General features: G+C 29.2%; 2 protein-coding genes across 2 annotated transcripts in view; both read right to left on the bottom strand.

Annotated features, from left to right (window-relative positions):
• The window catches only part of LOC108563386, a 37,443-nt gene that overhangs the window by 9,640 nt on the left and 7,364 nt on the right, over positions 1 to 20,439 (bottom strand). The window lies entirely within an intron of this gene.
• Positions 8,874 to 20,390, bottom strand: LOC108563390. Its single transcript, XM_017922051.1, has 3 exons — positions 20,111 to 20,390; positions 18,563 to 19,041; positions 8,874 to 8,963 (listed from the first exon to the last, which is right to left on the bottom strand). Exons 2-3 carry the CDS (start codon positions 19,028 to 19,030, stop codon positions 8,958 to 8,960), a joined length of 474 nt encoding a protein of 157 aa, XP_017777540.1. The 5' UTR covers positions 19,031 to 19,041; positions 20,111 to 20,390; the 3' UTR covers positions 8,874 to 8,957.

The following is a 20,439-nucleotide window of genomic DNA, read 5'->3' as shown; positions in this document are numbered from 1 at the left end:
CTAAATTTTGATTGAATCGTAAAGTAGATATGTGGGAATTATATATGAAACAACAGATCTGATAAATATCCTGCTCGGCTTTGCTCGACAATTGCCTTCATTTGACAAAATTTGCGTTTAATCTCCTCCATCAATGCTAAGTGGTCGTGGGCTTGATGAACTTGTTAAACTTTAAAAAACCCAAAGAAAAAACATCAAAGGCGTCAAATCGCCCAATTTGGGCAGACAATTCTGGTCGACCAGGGATTGTTTCCTGTAATAATTGTTTTACGTAACGTGTGGCAAGTGTTGTTGTTGTGCAAGCAAATCCGAGGAGGCCATAGATGTGTTATTTCATAAATAACTCTCACATGTCTCCTTTACGATTAAATCAAAATTTTCAATAAAAATGTATTTTATTAAGATTTTATGAACTTGCTGGGATATCCTATATATGAAGCCCATAATTAATTAAATTTGGAACTTTAATAATTACAATTGATTATGCATACACTTCAAAAATATATTAACAAGTAATTAAATTTCGAACTTTGATGATGAAACAAAGTTTCAGGAACGTAATTGAAAATATAGATTGCCCAAATCAAACTTATTTAGATTGGAGGTCTAAATAAGTTTGAATTAAAAATAATTATTTCTTCGCATAAATAAGAATTGTTAAAACTCTCAAAATATCAATTTACAAATCCAATTTTTCATGATTAGAAATATAAAAATATGTCAAATAAACTATATTTACAATTATTTTGATTGGAAATTTATATTAATCTACAAAATATAATTTTATAATTCCAAATTGAAAAACTAGATTGAGCCTAAATTACACTTATTAAGTCTAATAATCAAAAATATCAATTTCATTTTTATTCAGAGCATTATGAAACTAATAAAGTAATTATATTTTCATGACACACTTGAGGCGTTTCCTTGACTGTCTAATGCAAATCTCGCCTTTTTCGTAACGCCATCGCATAATTTTCTCTAATCACACGTTTCAATAATGTTGCCCTAATTTAATTTAAGTTAAATTAAATTATGCATCAATTTCGACAGTCTTAATTTACCATTCGGATTAAACTATAATCTTATAGGATACGATTATAAATGCAATCATCTCAGGTAGTGATTATATTAAATCCATAAATAAGATTACACCATCACAAAATGCGTTAATCCAATTTAAACACTCTAGAAGCAACAGAAACAAGAAATTTTAGTTATATTTACATAATTCAAAAGAAGCAATCATTCACGAATCTCATAAATAATGATAGATTATCGCTCCAGTTACATTAATTAGTTTAATATGAATATGTTAATTTATTTCATTAAGACTTACATTTTATGAATATTTCAGCATTAAGAGTAAATTCCTGTATTTCCTTTTTTAATCCGTGAACTTTAGTAATAATCTCAGAAAATGTGTGCTAATTACATCCATAACATAGAATTAATCTTCATCTGTTTTGTGTAAAAAACACACAAAAAATAAAATTGACATTGACAAGAGTTAATCTCCAATAATTTTTTTATATTTAAAAAAAATATCCCAGACATTTATGACTAAAAAAATCAATATTGTTGTTGTTAAATTAACATGTTTTTTTATTATTTGACTGCTCTGATTTTGTAAATAATCTCTCAATAATTTCTAATCAGTTTATTCGATTTTGTATTCACTTATTGGAAAATTATTTAATTAGTAAGTTCGCAATAATTACATGATTTATTGCCATATGAGTAATTAGAGCATATAACTTTCACTTTGCTCATTTTACTTTTAATTTTTCTCAATTCTCCTCTAGAATTTCAATTATCTTGCAATTTTTTTTTAAAACCCTATTTTACTTTAAATAAGTTAACTGGACATTATCCTAAACAATGTAAAAAAACGTATCTTCTTACTAAAACAAATCATGTGTCTTTTAGAATACTAACATTATAGTTAGTCCTTAGATAACAGAAGAGAAATATATTATTATATTTTATTATCATATATTGGCAATAAGTAAAATGTAAGTTGCAAAAATATACCGATAACGGTTCATTAAGCATAGTAATAATCTTTTAACTTTTACTTTTCTAATGCATTCTCGGCTACAAAACAAACTGTATAGACCGGTTTACAATCTTAAGAACTTGATAAACAAAAACATGTATTATAAATATTCTATAATAACCTACCAATCACCTAAAGTTTATTTTAAGTATGTAATTAAATAACTGACTCTAAAGATTAATACAGACAATTAAGATTAATGGAAATTGTTTAAAAAACTTTAACTGTATTGTTTTAGAATAAATAGTAACATATTCTTAATACAATACAAATACAATACTTAATACATATTTTGTTATGGTAAAACAATTCGAACTATTTAACCCTACAGTGCACAAGAGGGATGCAAGTATATCCCATGGTTCTTAAAAGTACGAATGCTTGCATGCCTATAAACATACTTGAACTTAGAATTCATGTAATGTTAGTGCTTATTGCCATAGCAGATACTTCAGATTGAATCGATTCTAAAATAACTAAGAATGAAAATTCTTGTCATCGAAGAAGTAAAGAAAGAAAATAATGTTCCAGGATTAAAAAAACTGGAAATGAAATTTGTCCTAGAAAAAAATGACAAGAAACTTTTTTATAGTATTAATAATAGGGACTGCAAAAATGACCAATAAATACGCCAATTATTTATATTAGGTGTATTAACAACAAAGATTCTTGAATAATTTGAATGAAAATATGTTTCTTTTGGTAATAATTTATATTTTGGTGTTTTTTGTTATTTATATAATTTAATGTATAATATATATTATTGTTTTGTTAGTGGTCATATGGTCATACCCAGTTTTACCATACCTAGCATTAACCCGAATTAACATATCGAGTTCAACATATACAAATCGTTTACGAATTACCACCACATAAAAATTGAATACAATTGGAACGTGTGTGAGTTTGAATTTAATTAAATTAAACAATTACTCTGCGAGAAGAATGTACATCCGGTTTAGCAAATCTGTTGATCCTTGTATCCGCTAGTGCTGAATAGAATTTGAATGAAATTGTAACCTCGACGATGAGTAAATAAATGTTTGTAGTAATTTAGAGAACCCCCAAACATGGATTGAAGTGCGAACATAAATTGTTATAAGAATCGTCGATTGGATGATTATTTTTTGCCCACTCGCATATAAAATATAATTAATGCCGGTGGCAGAATTGAAGCGAGAAGCGAAGAGGGTCAGTAACCGTTTTGCAAGGTCGCATGTGTAGATGTGTGCTTCTTACTGAGAGAAGGAAGAATACGAGGCGGTTGAAGATGAAGGAGAAGAAACCAACAAACGACAACAACAGCAACAGCGGCATCAACGACAACAAAACGAACAGAAGGAGGAAGATGAGCCGAGTAGTGGTAGCCTTCGAAGCTTCTCACTGATTTATTGTTCTAACAAGATCACTGTAGAAGATCACTGAGCGATAGTCCATTTGCGCTCTCAAATTACCATGAAACGTAAATTTTCTGTCTTCTTCAGTTATTTACTTCTTTATTCTCTTCTCATCTTCCTCGGCTCGTCTTCCTTTATTTGGGATAAGCAACATTGGCTGGAGGAGAGAGCGCGAGTAAAGGAATTCCGGGTCGAGTCTCGAACCGAAATCATCAATTCAAATTATGCATAAACGCGATAAATTATATATAATGCAATCCGGCGATAACCGCATAAAGATATCCATGCGAGACTAAATATTTTGCATTCAGGAACAGTTAAGTAACGTTCACCAAACAGCTACGCAAAATTACTGCATTTCCTTGCAAATACTTGTATTCTTTATCGATATAGGTTACACTCTTTACATATACTTCAACTACAAAATAGTTATTTAATTTATAGTTAATTATTGTAGAACAGATAATTTTAATTACACAACCAATAATATTTACAATTAATATTAACTAATACATATTATTAATGTCAAGAAAGTATTAAACTTTATAAAAAATTTACAATTTTCAAAAAACATCAAAAAATATTCATTATATATTCACTGTTTACTTATTACGTAATAATAATTTCATAAAGATTATGCTAAAATTGAAAAAATGTTTTTTTAATTTTTCGATCTCAGATAACAAACACTATGAAACTCCAATATTCGTCCGAAAACTCAATATTCTTCCCACCTTGAGCGGTGTGTTTTTTGTTATAAGAATTAATTATAAGAAAAATGTTTGATATTCGTCCTCCACTCAGAGATAGATTAATAATATTGGAGTTCATATTATTTCATATAGTTTTAGATATTGATATTATTTTATTTATTCCATAGGTTTATGGGATGCAATTATTGCATTTGTTAAGAAGTGGCCTAGTAAAGATTCACTATATATTGTATTACAAAAGTATTACAACTAATAGTCTGAACTCAATAGATATTTAAAGCTTTATATAGAAAACAAACAAAATTATAAAAAGAAGTTGTTAATGTTATAAATATGTTATGTATAAAACGTCATATAAAATATGTTGTAAATATTATGTATACTGCAATCTCTTCAGGTGTAAAAGAAACGTATCAAGAGCAAGTATATTTTTATATAATTCATTCAATTAGAAGTTTTGAAAATGCAACAAAGTGAACGGACATTTTCCGCAACATGCAAATTGCATAATTTGTGCGTCCGTGTATTTTTCACGTTTTCTCTCATATATATATAAAATAAGTTGTATATAAATTCAAATGCCAGACGTTTGCGAACATTTCTCAATCCAGTTATACAATTCGATAGGACTGGATTGTTGTTGTTGGAAAGTGAATGATTTCAAAACGCGTTATAAATTGTAACGCCCATACAGGGCGATAGGCTCGAACCACTTGTCCAGGCGTTAAGGAAGAGAAATGGTAAGCATGTCAGGTGCGGCAAATTACGCGGAGAACAAACCCAAAAAAAATATCAGAACCGAGACGAAAATTACTCTTTTCGGGAAAACATCTGCTCTTTGGCTGAACAGTAGGACATCTGCTACATTGTACTACTCAACATATAAATTACCATCATCAAAAAATGTAAGTATCATTCCTTGTTTAAACAATATGCGTAGAATAAAATATGATAAGTACTATTTTTATAAATGCAAATAAGCAAGATTTTTTTTGTGTACATGTAAGACCATCTGGATGTTATTCAAATTGTATAAAATAAGACTGTTTTGAAACCTTTTATTTACATCCTAAATGTTATTCTATGTAATAATGTTATCTATGTACTATTTCCTTATTTACTTTAATAATTGTTGATAGCATATATGAAAATTACACGTTTCTATAAGTTATGCCTTTAAATTCGTATTTTAATGATCAGTTAAAAATTATGTAATATAAATTCTTTATTTGTATAAGAATGATCGGAACTAATTAATTTGTAAAGGCGGGAACTACATGCATAAATCAAATCTCTTGATATAAACATATGTTAATTATTGAATGAATGGATATTATTTTGACTATATCTTTACATTGAAACATCACTTTCACTTACGTTTATTCAACCAATAATGATATTTAACGACTCATTACACAGGTAATCGATCCGATATTTAACGGACTTTTATGCAACCATTCATACCATTTAACAAGTGTTATCTTAGAATTAATATAATTAATTTTATTTATTATCGACATACAAATAAGAACCAATTAGGAGTAGAATTAGGACCACAAAATTTAAAATAAAAAACCATTTTCATTGAAACTAGACTACGATGATAAAGAGAGAAATTATAATATAGTTTTTGCAATTCGACAAATAACACCTTGTACTTTTGACACTTGTACCAATTTAAAGTAAATTATTACAATGGAGTATATATATATATATGTAAATAAAATGTACAGAGGGAATCTCGCTTAAGAAGCATAATCCATTCCAAAATTTCCGAATTTTTACTCGTATAGTGAAACAATTTTCCACATATAAACTAATATATTAATATAACGATAATGTGTTCCATTTTGCGAATAATTTTTCTTACAATTTATTTTGCTCGTTAAGCGAAACGCTCTTTACGCGAGGTGCTCGTTATGCGAGGTTGCACTGTACATGGTTATTATGGTATCAGATGAATTTGAAACTAAAGTAAAAATTTGAAACTCATGCTTTTATATAATTCCTATGATATATCTAATCGAAATTGTAAGAAGACAATCAAGTTTTGAGAGCGCAAAGTCGCGTAATTATTGGAATTTGTAGTACGTTTAGATGATTATAAGATAATACGACGTTTGGAAACGAACTCAATTAGAGCTTTGGCGCACAACAATTATTTAACGTGCTTAGGAGTGGAAGAAAAAAAGCAAGGAGATAGATGAACATGCGATCGTCCACTTAAACTAATGCACTTCCATTAATTGTTAATAAGCGCAAAACGCCATAACTCGATAATTACCTCATGCAAGAAATAAGCATTTCACCTTTTTTATCTATTTCTTATTTATACTTCATACACCCACTTTGGTTATTCGATACAGCAATGTTAATTTCACAAACAGGTGGTTAAACTTAACACCGTATCGTAGATTCAGTAATTAACATATGTCAGTTTTAATATTGAAATTATACAAAATGTCAAATTTAAGAGAAGACTTTAGGAACTAATATCTTGAACTTATAACAGCTGTCAATTTCAAAGTAAAACGTTAATATTTGAATATAATTAATTTAATAAGTTTTATTATACTATTTGTGTAAAGTATCAATTTCAAGAGTTGCCTTAATATCATGAGCTTATAATTAACATCCGACAGCTTTACTATTAACGTTGTATAAAGTGTCAAGTTCCAGAGAACCATTAAGATGCAATACTTTATATCATATAACTTAATAATTGACAGCAGTCAGTTTCACTATTGAAGTGACGATCTCAATTTACTGAATTTTCGTACACACATGTTACATAGTTGTAACGCCTTATGGTGTTTACTCTTCGAATATAAATTTTGAACTAAAAAGTTTTATCTAAACATTGCGGAATATCGCACTACACGCTATTTACATTTGAAAGATCAAAGCAATTGCTTACTGGATGCGATCCAAAATATTGAAACATTACTAGAGCTATCGGGAAAACTAAATCTTGATTCAATACTGTGTTATATATTTTTTTAAAGAGCATATTTATCACATTCTCAAATCACATCTTGTCACATGTAAATTATGAATGTTTTATAAATTATTTGGCATTTGACTTTTTTCTTCTTTCTAACGTTTGAATATGTTATTTTACAAATAGGAATTGAAGATAAAGAGGATTTAGTGGCGGATCGTTTTTCAAGATCACAGTTGATTAATTAGTTGTATGAAAGTAGTGGAGAGCAGGAGTAATCTGTATTAAGTTGGAGCTTTGACAGTTTACAATCTAAATAGGATTACGATTTGTGTAGCCGGTGTGTCGAAAGCGGATTTAAGTGGGAACTTTTTGTGTCGCCTTTGTGTGTTGGCAGTAACGAGATTACACGGAATGCAACCGTTTTTGTACCTCTTCTGACAGTCTGTTCTTTTTTTGTTGGTTCTTCTCGTTTTCTCCATCGGATTTGTGCTTATTTATCTTTAACAGTTGTTAGTCGCTCACGGTAACAAAAAGAAATGAAGGCACAAGAGAAATCCGACGAAGAGGATAATCGACGATTTGAATAATTACGAGTAATTAACGTGCGAGTAAATATAATCAATCCGATGGAATGGAGTTGCAGCATGTAGTACCATGGTTGAGTATAGCCGGAAGGCGTGTCTGCATTACAGACATTACATTTGTATTATAGATTTGCGGAAAAGATCAAAAGTCACCAGAAACAGAGCTAAAATGATGGAAAATCAATCAAACCACACCTAGTTTAACGGTCGAAAACTAGTAAATAAATCAATAAATGCATTCAGAAATAAACTAAAAAAGCTCCAATTAACTTAATTTAATCAAATATTAGCTAAATTTGGAAAGACACGACCTCTTTGAACACTGAGTCAGAGTTTCTAAAACTTTTTTACCGCGAGACGTATTTGCAACTCTATTGCTAGGAGTATTTCGCCAGTTCCTCGCTTTCAAACATGGTAACGCAACTCATTGTTTGAGAAACGCAACTATTGATTACTGTGCTTGAAGATTAGATTAGAAACTTACAAAAGGCAATGATTCAGAATAAACCAAAAGTAATTAAACATAATATAAAATTTTAGAAAGGAACAATTTACAACTAGTATAAATATCGAAATATTGTAATTTTCTTAGTACAACACATGAGATCATCAGTCATACATGTCATTCATCAATCAAGTAAACTGGAGAAGGTAAAGAACAGCTGTATTGTTGAACACAAAAAAGTACAGTTTAGTAATAAAAAAATAGATGATCTGACACAGTTTTCTCGCTGAACTACTGTATGTAAGTTTCTTATATGATATTATAAAAATGTCTGTAACTGTAAATTGATAGCGTAATAAAACCCGTGCCAAAGGGAATGTAAAACTGTTAAAGCAGCCGAACTTTTCCTTGATTGCCGGTCATAAAATTATCTTTCCTTCTCTCTTCCTCAATTTTTTTTTGTTCGACTTAATCGGCACGTGGAATCTCATCTCAACTAAAATTAACCATCAAACGCTAATGAGGATATTTTCGGAGACGATAATTAAGAGATTTCCAGAGTTTTAACATCTAAACTCGATAGATCCTATTGATCAGTTCAACGACCTTTCTATATGCGCTATTGTTGCGCCAAGTGTGGAGGCAAATGCGATGTATGTTAACAAATGAAACATGTTATTGAAATTCAAGTATTTATGATGATAATTATCTTTATTGTAAGCAATAAACTGCAATATAATAACATATGTTTATTGATATATAAGAAAGCCCAGGAGAGAAGGATTTAATCGTCCACAATAACCATGACATCGATCTTAGCCCTAGAAACATAAATTGTTGAGAACATTTATTAACAACAATTATTAGAAGTATTTATGTGAAATTACTTTCATTTACATTCCTTAAAGACAATACAATGCATATGAAATACATATTATGCAAAATGTCGGATATATTAGTCTTACATATACTAAAAAGAGAGGACGTACAGTTTATCATTCCCACTAACCGAAATAATGCCCGTTCGAAGTGTATTTTATACTTATTTATTTTGGCAATTCAATTTAAGTACCTTAATAGTAAATGTATTAAATAAAGTGATCAAATCCAATTTCTAAAATGTAATTTTTATCATCTTTTTTAAAGACTTGTTGGTTGTTTCATTTTAGTAATCAATTTAAGTAAATAAATTGTAAATATATTAAAATAACATTTATTCTGTATAGATATACAATGAGCAATTGTGTAGTCTTTCAATCCAAATTGTATATGTTTCAACAAATTTGACAAATAGAGGACATACATTTGATGTCAAATACATTCTGTCAAATTTTTAGAGGGCGTACTTTTTGCAAAATATAAATATATATAATATGTGATATTTGTATCTGTCAAAACCAATATATACTGACTCAGGAAAACACTATTATTCTATATATAAAAAGATTGATGATTTGCTTGTATACATTTGTAAAATGAAACGAAGATCAATGGTATGCAAACCAGCGACGACGGAATCAGATCGATGCATTCGCACACGTAAACAAACGCGAGACTCACGTCTAAATTTAAATTTCGCGCCGCTGCACGAACCTGTCACAAACAAATGCGGATTTCATCTTAGGCTCTTTTCCTCGTTCATTTTTATTTATGTATTTTTTTTTTCAAAACGATGCGTCTCCTTTTAGTGAATCACTGCAATGGGAGTACGAGACACTTCGAGAGTCGCGTTTCGCTCTCATTCTCGTTGATTTGTACGATGCAAAAATAAATGTCGAAAATAGTGAATGCCACTGCACTGCACTGTCTACATATGCTCGCATATAAATTTAGGATTCCGCACTGTAAAAGCCCGACTTGATTTATTAACGGCGGAAAAACGCATCTAAAAATAGTGCGTCCAGTTATTGACCTCCTCGGAAAAATGAAATATTCAGAATAGTCCCCAGACACGAGAGGGTTTTAATGCTAATGGACTTTCATTAATTGATGGGCTATTCGATATACCGTGAAAAATACTGAGTTGTCGTGTGTTTCTTAATACCACTTCTTTGTGAGGTATAAATAAAACGAATTGCCATGTTTCTGGAATTATTATTATGGGCAATTTGCGGCGCTTCCACTTAAATAGAGACCTACGAATGTGTGTGTGTTGTAAGGTTTATGTGATTTCAGGTTTCTCCAAATCTGTGTATATGCAATTTACTTAATACATCTCCTATTCAAGTAATGTCCGTTATTATGTCCACATTTAAAAGTTCAACATTATTAATAGTTACAAAGAAAAACATGTACTAGTTTAGTTACTTATAAAATATTAAATATTAATAAGAAACATAATTTATTATTTTTGTATGAAATTATTTCTATACCTTCAGAAATATTAGAATAAATGTAATTATTATAAATTATTTATTTTTATTATATCAATAATAAATTAATGAATATCGCCTATTTTCATTTTTTATCAATTGTATATGTAACAATCTATAAAAAAAAGGTTCATTTTTTCTTTCAGAAAATGTTCAGTGTAATGGTGACAATTGTTCTAAAGTCGATGACACACTTTTTTATCACAGATTAATGTTTACAGACATGCAAGGTGGCGTGACAATCTATTTTAATTATTTCTGTAATACGTTTGATAAAATGGTGTACATTTTTAAATCTTTAATGGAATTGTATACAGTTTTTGCTACTGTATTAACCGATAAACCACAACTATAAGTTCTTAAAAACTTATCTTCTTGTAAATTTACTATTCTAATTAATGATCTAATACTATATTAATTATTGTAAAATATTTCAATATACGTTTAAAACTTATTACTTTTCAATATTTCTTATATAAGAAAAATATTTTGTCAAAAAGCCTTACAGTCAACATTCCAAAGATACATGTGATTTTCCATATATTATAGCAATATACAAACAAATTAGTCAACTTGATTTAAATCATTTTTAAATATTTATATTTTATTACAAGCAATAGTAAATGCTTTACAATACAATAGTTTTACTGAAATTATATTTAGTTTATGTTTATTAGTGAAGGAGATAAAGTATATGAGATAAATATGTATAAACTTTTTCATGACAAGGAAATTTCAATTTCAATGTATTTTAGTAAATAATTTGTTGCTACAGTTTTTCAACAAAATAAATGAATGTTTAAAAAAAACTACTAAGTATCAAATATTATTCAAATTATTTGAAATTTGTTTCTTAGAACGTATATTTCGAAGAACATGTAAATTTTAATGAAAATAAATAAATATAGCCGAGGAGAATAACAATTCAATATTTCAGTAAGAACGTGACTATTGTATTGAAAGAAATGATGACTACTTTGAAAATACATTCAATCAAATGTACAGGCGTCCCTGAATTTACGCTGTACATTTTTTGTATTTAAGCGGATTTTGCAAACTGAACCGTGTACGGCCATAAAATATAAATAAAAAATCATCCAAAAAAAATTACATTAATAATAAAAGTGAAGTAAAACTTCTCAATATTCCAATCGATGAAGATAATGATAAAAAAGGCTGTTTTCTGAATCGTTATAATTATTTAATGCAATAAATGTGTATTTCCAAAACTTACATTAACTTTTATTTACATTTTTTGTACTCACAGACTTTATTTACGCGTTTTTCATTCACGTAAAAAATACCACGTGGAACCGAAAATAGTGTAAATTCATGGACGCCTGTACATATTTCTTATACTCTATTTTACCTTAAGAGAATTTCATGAATAAGTATAACATTTCAAGAATAAACATAATTTAATCTTTAATATTATTTTGATAATAGGCAAAAAATTACGAAAAAAAAATATATTAAGGATGTAACAAATATAATTATAGTTTAAAAAAATATCTTTAGCTGTGTTGAATGTAGAACGTATCATAATCGAAACAACTTTCCTGCCCCGCCTTTACATTATTCAAAGATTTAACCTTAAGGTGGCTGACAATAAGACAAAGATTTTTCATTTTGCTACGCGATAGTAAAGAAGAACAAAACCACGAGTCGGAATGGAAAGGATTTCAGCATCGATTGTTGTGGGCGGAATGCAAATGCGTGGGATCCTGTTTCCCAACGGAACTATGAGATCGAACCACAACACCACACGTCGTCCAAAAGAAGAAGATTTAGTACGCGAAATGAACCGTTACCCATGGTAAAACGACCGGTGTTCTCGATCCACCGATGCAGGTAAACCAGAATTTAGAGTGCTGCTTGCTGCACCAACAACAACCCAACAAAAAATATGTGGAACAGAAACGAGAAAACATCTTAATTTGACTCTCCGCATAATTAAATAACATGTTTATACCTTATTTTTAATTTACATTTATTGCCTAGCATATTTAGAGCCCGCACAAATATTTTAATTTGCAGCGTTTCGAAAATTCGGTTATCGGAAAGATATGTAAATAAGAAACGAGTTTCCTGCATACAAACACTCAAAAAAAATATTAAAAGATAAAAGTGAATGAAAATAGGTACATTTTGGTCGGAATTCGAACGAATTGGAGAAAAAGTGGATCAAATGCATTCGAAATGTAAGTTATTAGTTGCGCAAGGTTGACACACAACAAACACACACGCGGTGTGCTCCCAAAATTGAAAGTCCCTGAAACGACTCTTCTATCAAAGTCACATTTAGGGCAAACCGTGTTCGCAGAACGCCGTGCCAACTGTTAATGCCAATATATTTCAGGTGTTTCTGTCCGCGGTTGCGAAAGCTGCTAACCTGATTTTGTGGGTCATAAAGTCCCTTAATTGCGCCTAAACGAACGAACACGCATATACAAAATGAGATGGAGAGAAGAGAAGAAAAACAATCGACAGAGAGCCACGACAATCTGGTTTCGAGGAGTAATAACAAGGCGAGCGAAATCAAAGCTTGCGGAAGAGGTGAAAATTGTTTGGCAGCCAATTAAGAATGAATTCACGCTGGATGAGGCGAGTGGAAGGTCGAGGATTGTTCTTCTTTTGATATTACAATCATCGTTCAGTCAACGTACATAATACGTACGTTCGTCAGATGGTGATTTTCCACATAAATACATACATTTACAATTTTTTAGGTACATTCGTTCTTACAAACGTACACTTTTCCGTCAGACATCAAATACATCACTTTCATAGGATAACGAATTATACGCATTAATTTGTTATTCGTGAAATAATAAGTTATTTCATAGAATATCTATTACAAAAACATTAAATAATTTAGTATCCCAAACTCAAAAATACTGTTTGGATTAACTTGGAGTATATAAAAAATATACTCTAATTAATACTGTAGAATCTAACAAATATCAGTATAATTTGTGTGCTTTTTTATTAATCAAAAAATAAATTTGTTTATATTTAATATAATCATTATTATATTCAGATTTTGTATTGCTTACTTACATTATTTACTAAGTAAAGTATTAAATAATATAACTATTTTATAATTGGTAGTTAATTTATATAATACCACTTGTATTCATGAAATACCTTTAATACATAATTCTATTTTATTTTAATTAGATGAGAAGTTATTACTGTGATGTTACTTCCAAAATGAGTTTCAGAGAAAAATTATACAACTAATATCACTGTACGTTCATGTGGTTATATTTAACTTACTTCCATCGCTAACTGACTTTAAATTTCGTTGTCTTATCGAAAACACTAACACCATTGTACGTTTGTACGGATATTTCGTTCGTTTCTCTATAACGAACTCACATTATAATTATGTATCCAAAATAGCATTGATTGATTCCGGAAATTTTTGTTCTCTAAGCAAACCGCGTGCTCCCCTTGACATAACAAGCAGCTGCAGTCCTGAATACAAATCCTCGCATTTATTCTGAAACCCCCATGCATATTTATTATTTACGATGAATTCATATTACGCATTGTCTAGAAAACCGCGGTCACGTGCACCATCAGACATGAATCAAATCCATTCCGTTCGTCTTCAATCATTCATTCAATCGATCCATCGATCAACCCTTCAATCAATAAATTCAATTGCTAAACTATAAAACATGTTCAACATTCTACTCAATTTATTTTTTTTATAGTAATATTTCGAAATACTTGGAAAAATATTTCAGAAATGATCAAAATATTACAAATCACACACAAAAATATAAGTTTCTTTAATTGTAATAACTCGATTTTTTTTAATTCACAAAATTTTATCATTCATTTAATCACATTTCAAAATATTATTTGTCTGATTGTTAAGTTTTTATATGTGTGATGGTCTAAATTCTATGAGAGACCACAGACACAAATGTGTGACAAGTATCGTGTTGGTATAATACATATCATTTTGCAATGCGCTGGTTTTTATTTATTTATTTTTTTTAATGAATCAAAATTTTAGGTATATTTTGGAAAATATAAAGAATTTCTATTATCCTAAAGACAACTTATCATTAGATGAATGGGGGTGGGGTGGTGGGGCCGATTGGTTTTCAAACAGTACATAAATCTAAGTATGGTAAAAAACATATTTGAATCCTGATAGTTTGATTTTAAACATTTTGTTTTATTCTTGAAATAAGATAGAAAAGATACTTAGATACTATTTACATGGATAACTTCTACAATACTGTTAGATTGGCAGGTTTTCTTTACGTCATGAAAACTCATATAGTAAGAACACTTCATAAAAATCATAAACGCAACCCTAAAGTTGTTGCAACAAAGTTAAATAACAAAAAAAACATTCATCTGTCATGAGAGCTTTTTGGACAATAGCCAACTAGTTAATTAACAATTAAGATTATCCATTTTGTAATGAAGTAATTATAAATTAATAAGTATGTATATCATCATTTACAAAATAAATTTTCTATATTCAAACCTCTTAAATATTAATCTTTAGGTGAAATCTACAATATATATAATATAAAATGAAATATTCATCAAATTTTGCAGCATTCTGTGAAATTTTATCATTGTATTCTATTTATAAAGCTGAAACTAATGGTAAAAAAATATGTGAATTGACACACCCAATAATTATTTTATAATAATGTATATTTCTTCCAACAAGATTGTATCGTTACTTTATCGTTTACAACAAACTAAGGAAGATATACAAAAATAAACATACGATAATTCTACTCAACGAAAGTTCCCATTAATCATTTTTATATTCACATATTACAATAAAATCACATTATTTCACTATAAATACGATTTATTTTCTTGGCAGCAAAACCTCACTCTACAACTGCACTCGCAATATGCAAAGAAATGTGTGTAAAACTTAAACTGTTAGCAACAACATTTATTATAAAATAAACCATTTTATACACAAATTATTGGTAATCCTCATAAATAAATTAAAATAATATAATTGGAATTCTGATTAATTAATTTACTTCTATAAACAGTATTTACAGTATAACATTATTTAGTAAAATTTATTTTTGTTTGAAATTATAAGTTATATAAAAGACGTATTGATTTTTCATAGTAAAATGTATTTTAGAAGTAATTCAGTATTTTTGAATATTATTTAAAGCAACAATAAATTGCTGTTTTGTTTAATATACAAAAAGGACAACAAATAACCGATAATTATATATAGTTTTGATATAATTATCATCAAGAAAGAAAAAAAATGCTATAGAATATTTAATATGTTTTAACGTTTTATACATTATGTATTATCATCTCGTTTCTGCGATTTGTAATTCAAATGGGCGAAAAGTAAATGTTGTTCCATGACAACAACAACAATCAATTTATTTTCTCTTCCATTCTTAAGCGGATAATTTCCGTCCGTATCTACAATAATCGCAGGAAATAATCCGTCCGGAATACACAACGATTTGAATTCACACACACATACGCCGCATGTGAATTAATGGTAGATAGAAGAGATACAAAGCACACACACAACTTACATTTTTTTGAAGTCTTTTTCAATGAGAAACTGTATACTTGAATTGCCTAGATCGAAAACGTTTTAATCCTTTCCAAAATTTCCTTTAAACCAAAGTGCACAAAAAAAATAATACACGAATCAACTGTTGTTGTTGTATTTTTTAAAAAAACACACTAGTTTCTGGTAACGATTTTTTTATCCGTTGGTCGACCGACGTGGGGACGTTGAAAGAAGCGCGTCTTCGTCTCGTTTGAACGAAAGACAGACCAAAACTGACCGCGTGTTTCACCTGTGCTCGAGCACCTGCCGTTACTTGTTACCTGTTACATTGCTGTGGTAGTAGGCTCTGGTGGGTCGGAAGAACACAAAACCAGAAAGTTTTCAGCACGAAAAAAGAAACAAGAGGAACATATATATAAAAAAAATGAAAAGAGGACAGACGAACCTTTAATTGCCGGTAATTATTTTCGCATACGTACTTTTATGGTCTTCAGTATGTCAAGAGATGTTATTATATATATGTTTTTTATTTCTAATTTGTATAAATAACACCTGACTCATTGACATTAATATAACTTAAAATCGAATTATCAGAAAAGAAAAATCCTCTTCACTATATTTCGCACAGAAAGGAATACCCAAAACAAAGCAATTTAAATATTCAAATATCAAATATGTTTCATATGTTATAAAACAATACATTCAAATGATTATAAATATTACTTGTAGTAACAAGTCTATTTAAAAAGGATATATTTATCAATTATATCCTTCTATATAATATCAATTGAAGAAATAATATCTAATATGTTTCAGTCATAAAATAATTTAAAATAATGCAAACATTACCATAAAAATCGTGAATTTATCGATTTATTTAAAAAATATTTTATAAACTTCATACATTTGATAAAAATCCTTCAATTTTTATATAAATAAAATAGATATCTTAATAACACATATCAGAAAAAAACACAGAAATTTATATAATAAACAAGAATGAAAATTAGTGGTCTTATCAAGAGAGAAAATTCTTAATAAAGTTAGCATCTTATGTACTTTTATAATAAATGCATTTGAATTATGTATTCAACAGAAAATCATAGTGATATGAAATCATTTATAAATTTATTTTAAATTACAAAGATAATAATGAAATTAATTAATTTAAAATGGCACTTTGTATGTATATGTGTACAATAAATCATGTTTATAATTTAATTAATTAAAATATTTGCTAATTAACTAATTAACTAATTTATTATTTCAATATAACTTTGTATATACTAGATACTTTATACTAGATAAATTTGAATTATCTATTAAAGATAGAACAAAAATTACAGCGATATCAAAATTTGGAGTTTACAAATTTCCTTTCAATTATAAATCAATCATATTAATTATTTCCAATATTTGCTAACGAACTAATATAATTTCTTTCAACTAATTTACTAACAAATGTATACTTTTATATCAAATTTGAATTCTCTTTCTAAATTAAAATGAATGATGAACCATGATTTTAAAAATTTATTTTCTATTATTTTAAATTTTTGATAATTAATTCGTTTACTTTCTTATATTCATGTAAATATTATTATTAATTTCCTGCATTCAGGTGCTTATATTATTTAGTTCTTAATCTATATAGAATTCAATTCTAAAAAATATTTCAGAAAATTCTTATAAATAAAAATAAATTATTTCGAAAGCTTCTTAAATAAAATTTGCAAAAAATGACAGAAATATGAATTGAATTGTCGATAATAAAATAGTCGCCCTTTGTAGCAGATCAATTTGTTATTTTTATTTTATTGTTATATATTTTCTTTTGTTTTTTTTGAGTATGTATTATGATTTGTTACAATAAATATTATTATTTATTTATTTTAAAATAGTCATCAACCAAATATTCAAATTGATACAGCTCGATAAAAAATCTTCAAAACGATTTTATAGTTACAATATGTGTTGCAAGATATGATACAATTATCATATTCATAATAATTTTAATAACTTCAATATTCTCTTAAATGGTTTAATCACTATGTTTAATAAAACATTTTAAATTTCTATACATTATTATTATTATTATTGTTCACTAATTTATTATTGTTCGCACAATTATCTATTGTTCAATTTCTTTTATAATACATATGATTATATAGTTTTTGAACGATCTACTAATTGAGAGAATGATTAATGACCACTAATTGTCTCATTTTTTGCTATAATAGTACACTTATGATTAGTTTAAGTCATTACAGCACGTCAACGAATTTAATTTTCATCTTTTAAATAACTGAATGGTATTGTGCTCCTTTTCTAGAGATGTTAAAGAAGCTAACCAAAACTGCAATAAATTATACATATTTACCTTCAAGTTTCTTAACTTAATCTCATATAATTTACCATGAAAATGGCAATATAAACAAATAATGGTAAAAATGTTGTTGACGTTTGAAATGACATATGTGTATATGAATGGTTCAAAACTTACATATATGCCTCTGGTAATCATAAAGTCAGAAATATATGTCCTCCTGTAGCCCAACCCGCGCCTCTTCGGCGCCTTCTTTTCCAACGTCCATTGGTGAGCTCCCACGCATGGATAATCTTCGTAGTGATGTATTTTCTCGCTGTCCAACTTCAAGGCGGCAAACATATGCTTAGGCTTGAAGAGCCCTACCCCGGTCTCATCCACTAAATAGTATGACACCCTTCCAGCCAAAACATCCCTCGTAGCGGAATGAGGAATAACAATTTTATTTCCTAAATTGCTAATCAACATGGGCAAATGCACTTCCGGTTCTTCGCTCTCATCTTCATCATTGATTGTAGAAGGTGAAGGTGTTGGCATTTGAGGTGGAGGACTCGGAGGTGGCTGCACAGGCGGCCTCATAGGTATAGGAGCTTCCAGCATTTTCTGGCCCTTCAGGTAGACTGGTCGATGCAGCGTTGGTTGCATAACGCACCGGTCTATTAATAAACGTAATTACTCGATTATACAACGCGTTGACATCGTCATATATGAGCGTCACATATGAACGCATGAACTTGAACCGTTTCCAGAAAAACTAACAAAATAAAACAGGCTACCCATGACGAGAGAAAGTTTTTGGCTTTGCTCAATGAACAACAATTTTTCACAAAGAGATAAATATAAAGTGACTGTTCTCATCCAAGCCAAATAATTCTCTCGTTACGTCCGTCAGCACATGCAAATTATGTTTTGAAATTGACGCGTGTGTACACAAAAACTGAACGACAAACAATTTGTTTTTTTAAATATGAAAAATACATACTGCAACAATAGGGGGAATCCAAGAATAAAAATGCAGAAGCGGCTGTATCGGACTATGGATCGGATAACATTGACCGGAATCTGTTTATTGTTTGAGGTCCAAAAGTGCACCATATATTTATATTGCATCGACAAGGTTCCTACTTGTCGAAAACTGTATTTTTGCCAAAGTGTGGACTCAGTTCAACTGATTCAGGTGTATTTATAGCGCATCCTAAGTAATTTTTCATTCTAGCCACGTGTCAACGCTTCTGAAATCTTTATCGAACCCTCAATATTATTTATGGAAATTTGCACGGCACTAGACGATGCAAATTCCGAAAATACCTTCTCTATGAGTCAACCCAATAACTTTCCCACATTCTGACAAACGCTCCAATTATAACTTTTCAACTATCACAGATTATTGAGGTTAATCTGAGGTAAATATGTATTTGCAAATTAGTAAAACATTATAATGTTGAGAATATTAGTAGATTGAAACAAAAACAACAACAACAAGGTCAGGTTTATATTGAAGTACCCTAAGCAAATACAGCTATTTAAAACTAATGTTGCGTGACTTAAGTGCTTTGCAAGATTAACTTAATGTAATGTATCTGTTGATGGATGACACACACGTGTCCAAACTATTTCGTCTCTTATGACGGGTTAGTATTATGGGACAAAGTAGATGCATTCGAGATTAGATGAAAAAATACAAATTTAAATATTAGTTGGAAATTTTCAAACACAGTGACTCACCGGGTGAAGCGCAGCTAAACAAAAAATGTCCCAGCCGGAATAGAAAAAATAATGTGCGAAATGGTAGTTTGTGTGGGCGGTTTCTGACGTGTACCACAAGATGTATCGAACGAAAAAAAAATAATAAAAAAGTGTGTGTGCGAATTGTAATTTTGAAATCACCAAATTGTCTTGCCAAAAATACAAATGTTTATATATAAAAAAAAATGTAGAATTTATCACTGAATTAACGATAGAGTAATGTATATATATATATAAAAAGTATGAACAGTTTCGGAAGTGGAACACTCATGCTGTCATTCGGTTGTGACTCAGTGGCATTCTGTGTC

Source organism: Nicrophorus vespilloides, unplaced genomic scaffold, assembly GCF_001412225.1.
Source record: "Nicrophorus vespilloides isolate i.1.1-1 unplaced genomic scaffold, Nicve_v1.0, whole genome shotgun sequence".
NCBI lineage: Eukaryota > Metazoa > Arthropoda > Insecta > Coleoptera > Silphidae > Nicrophorus > Nicrophorus vespilloides.
Note: the sequence above shows the minus strand (reverse complement) of the source record. Positions and strands in the feature narration are given on the sequence as shown.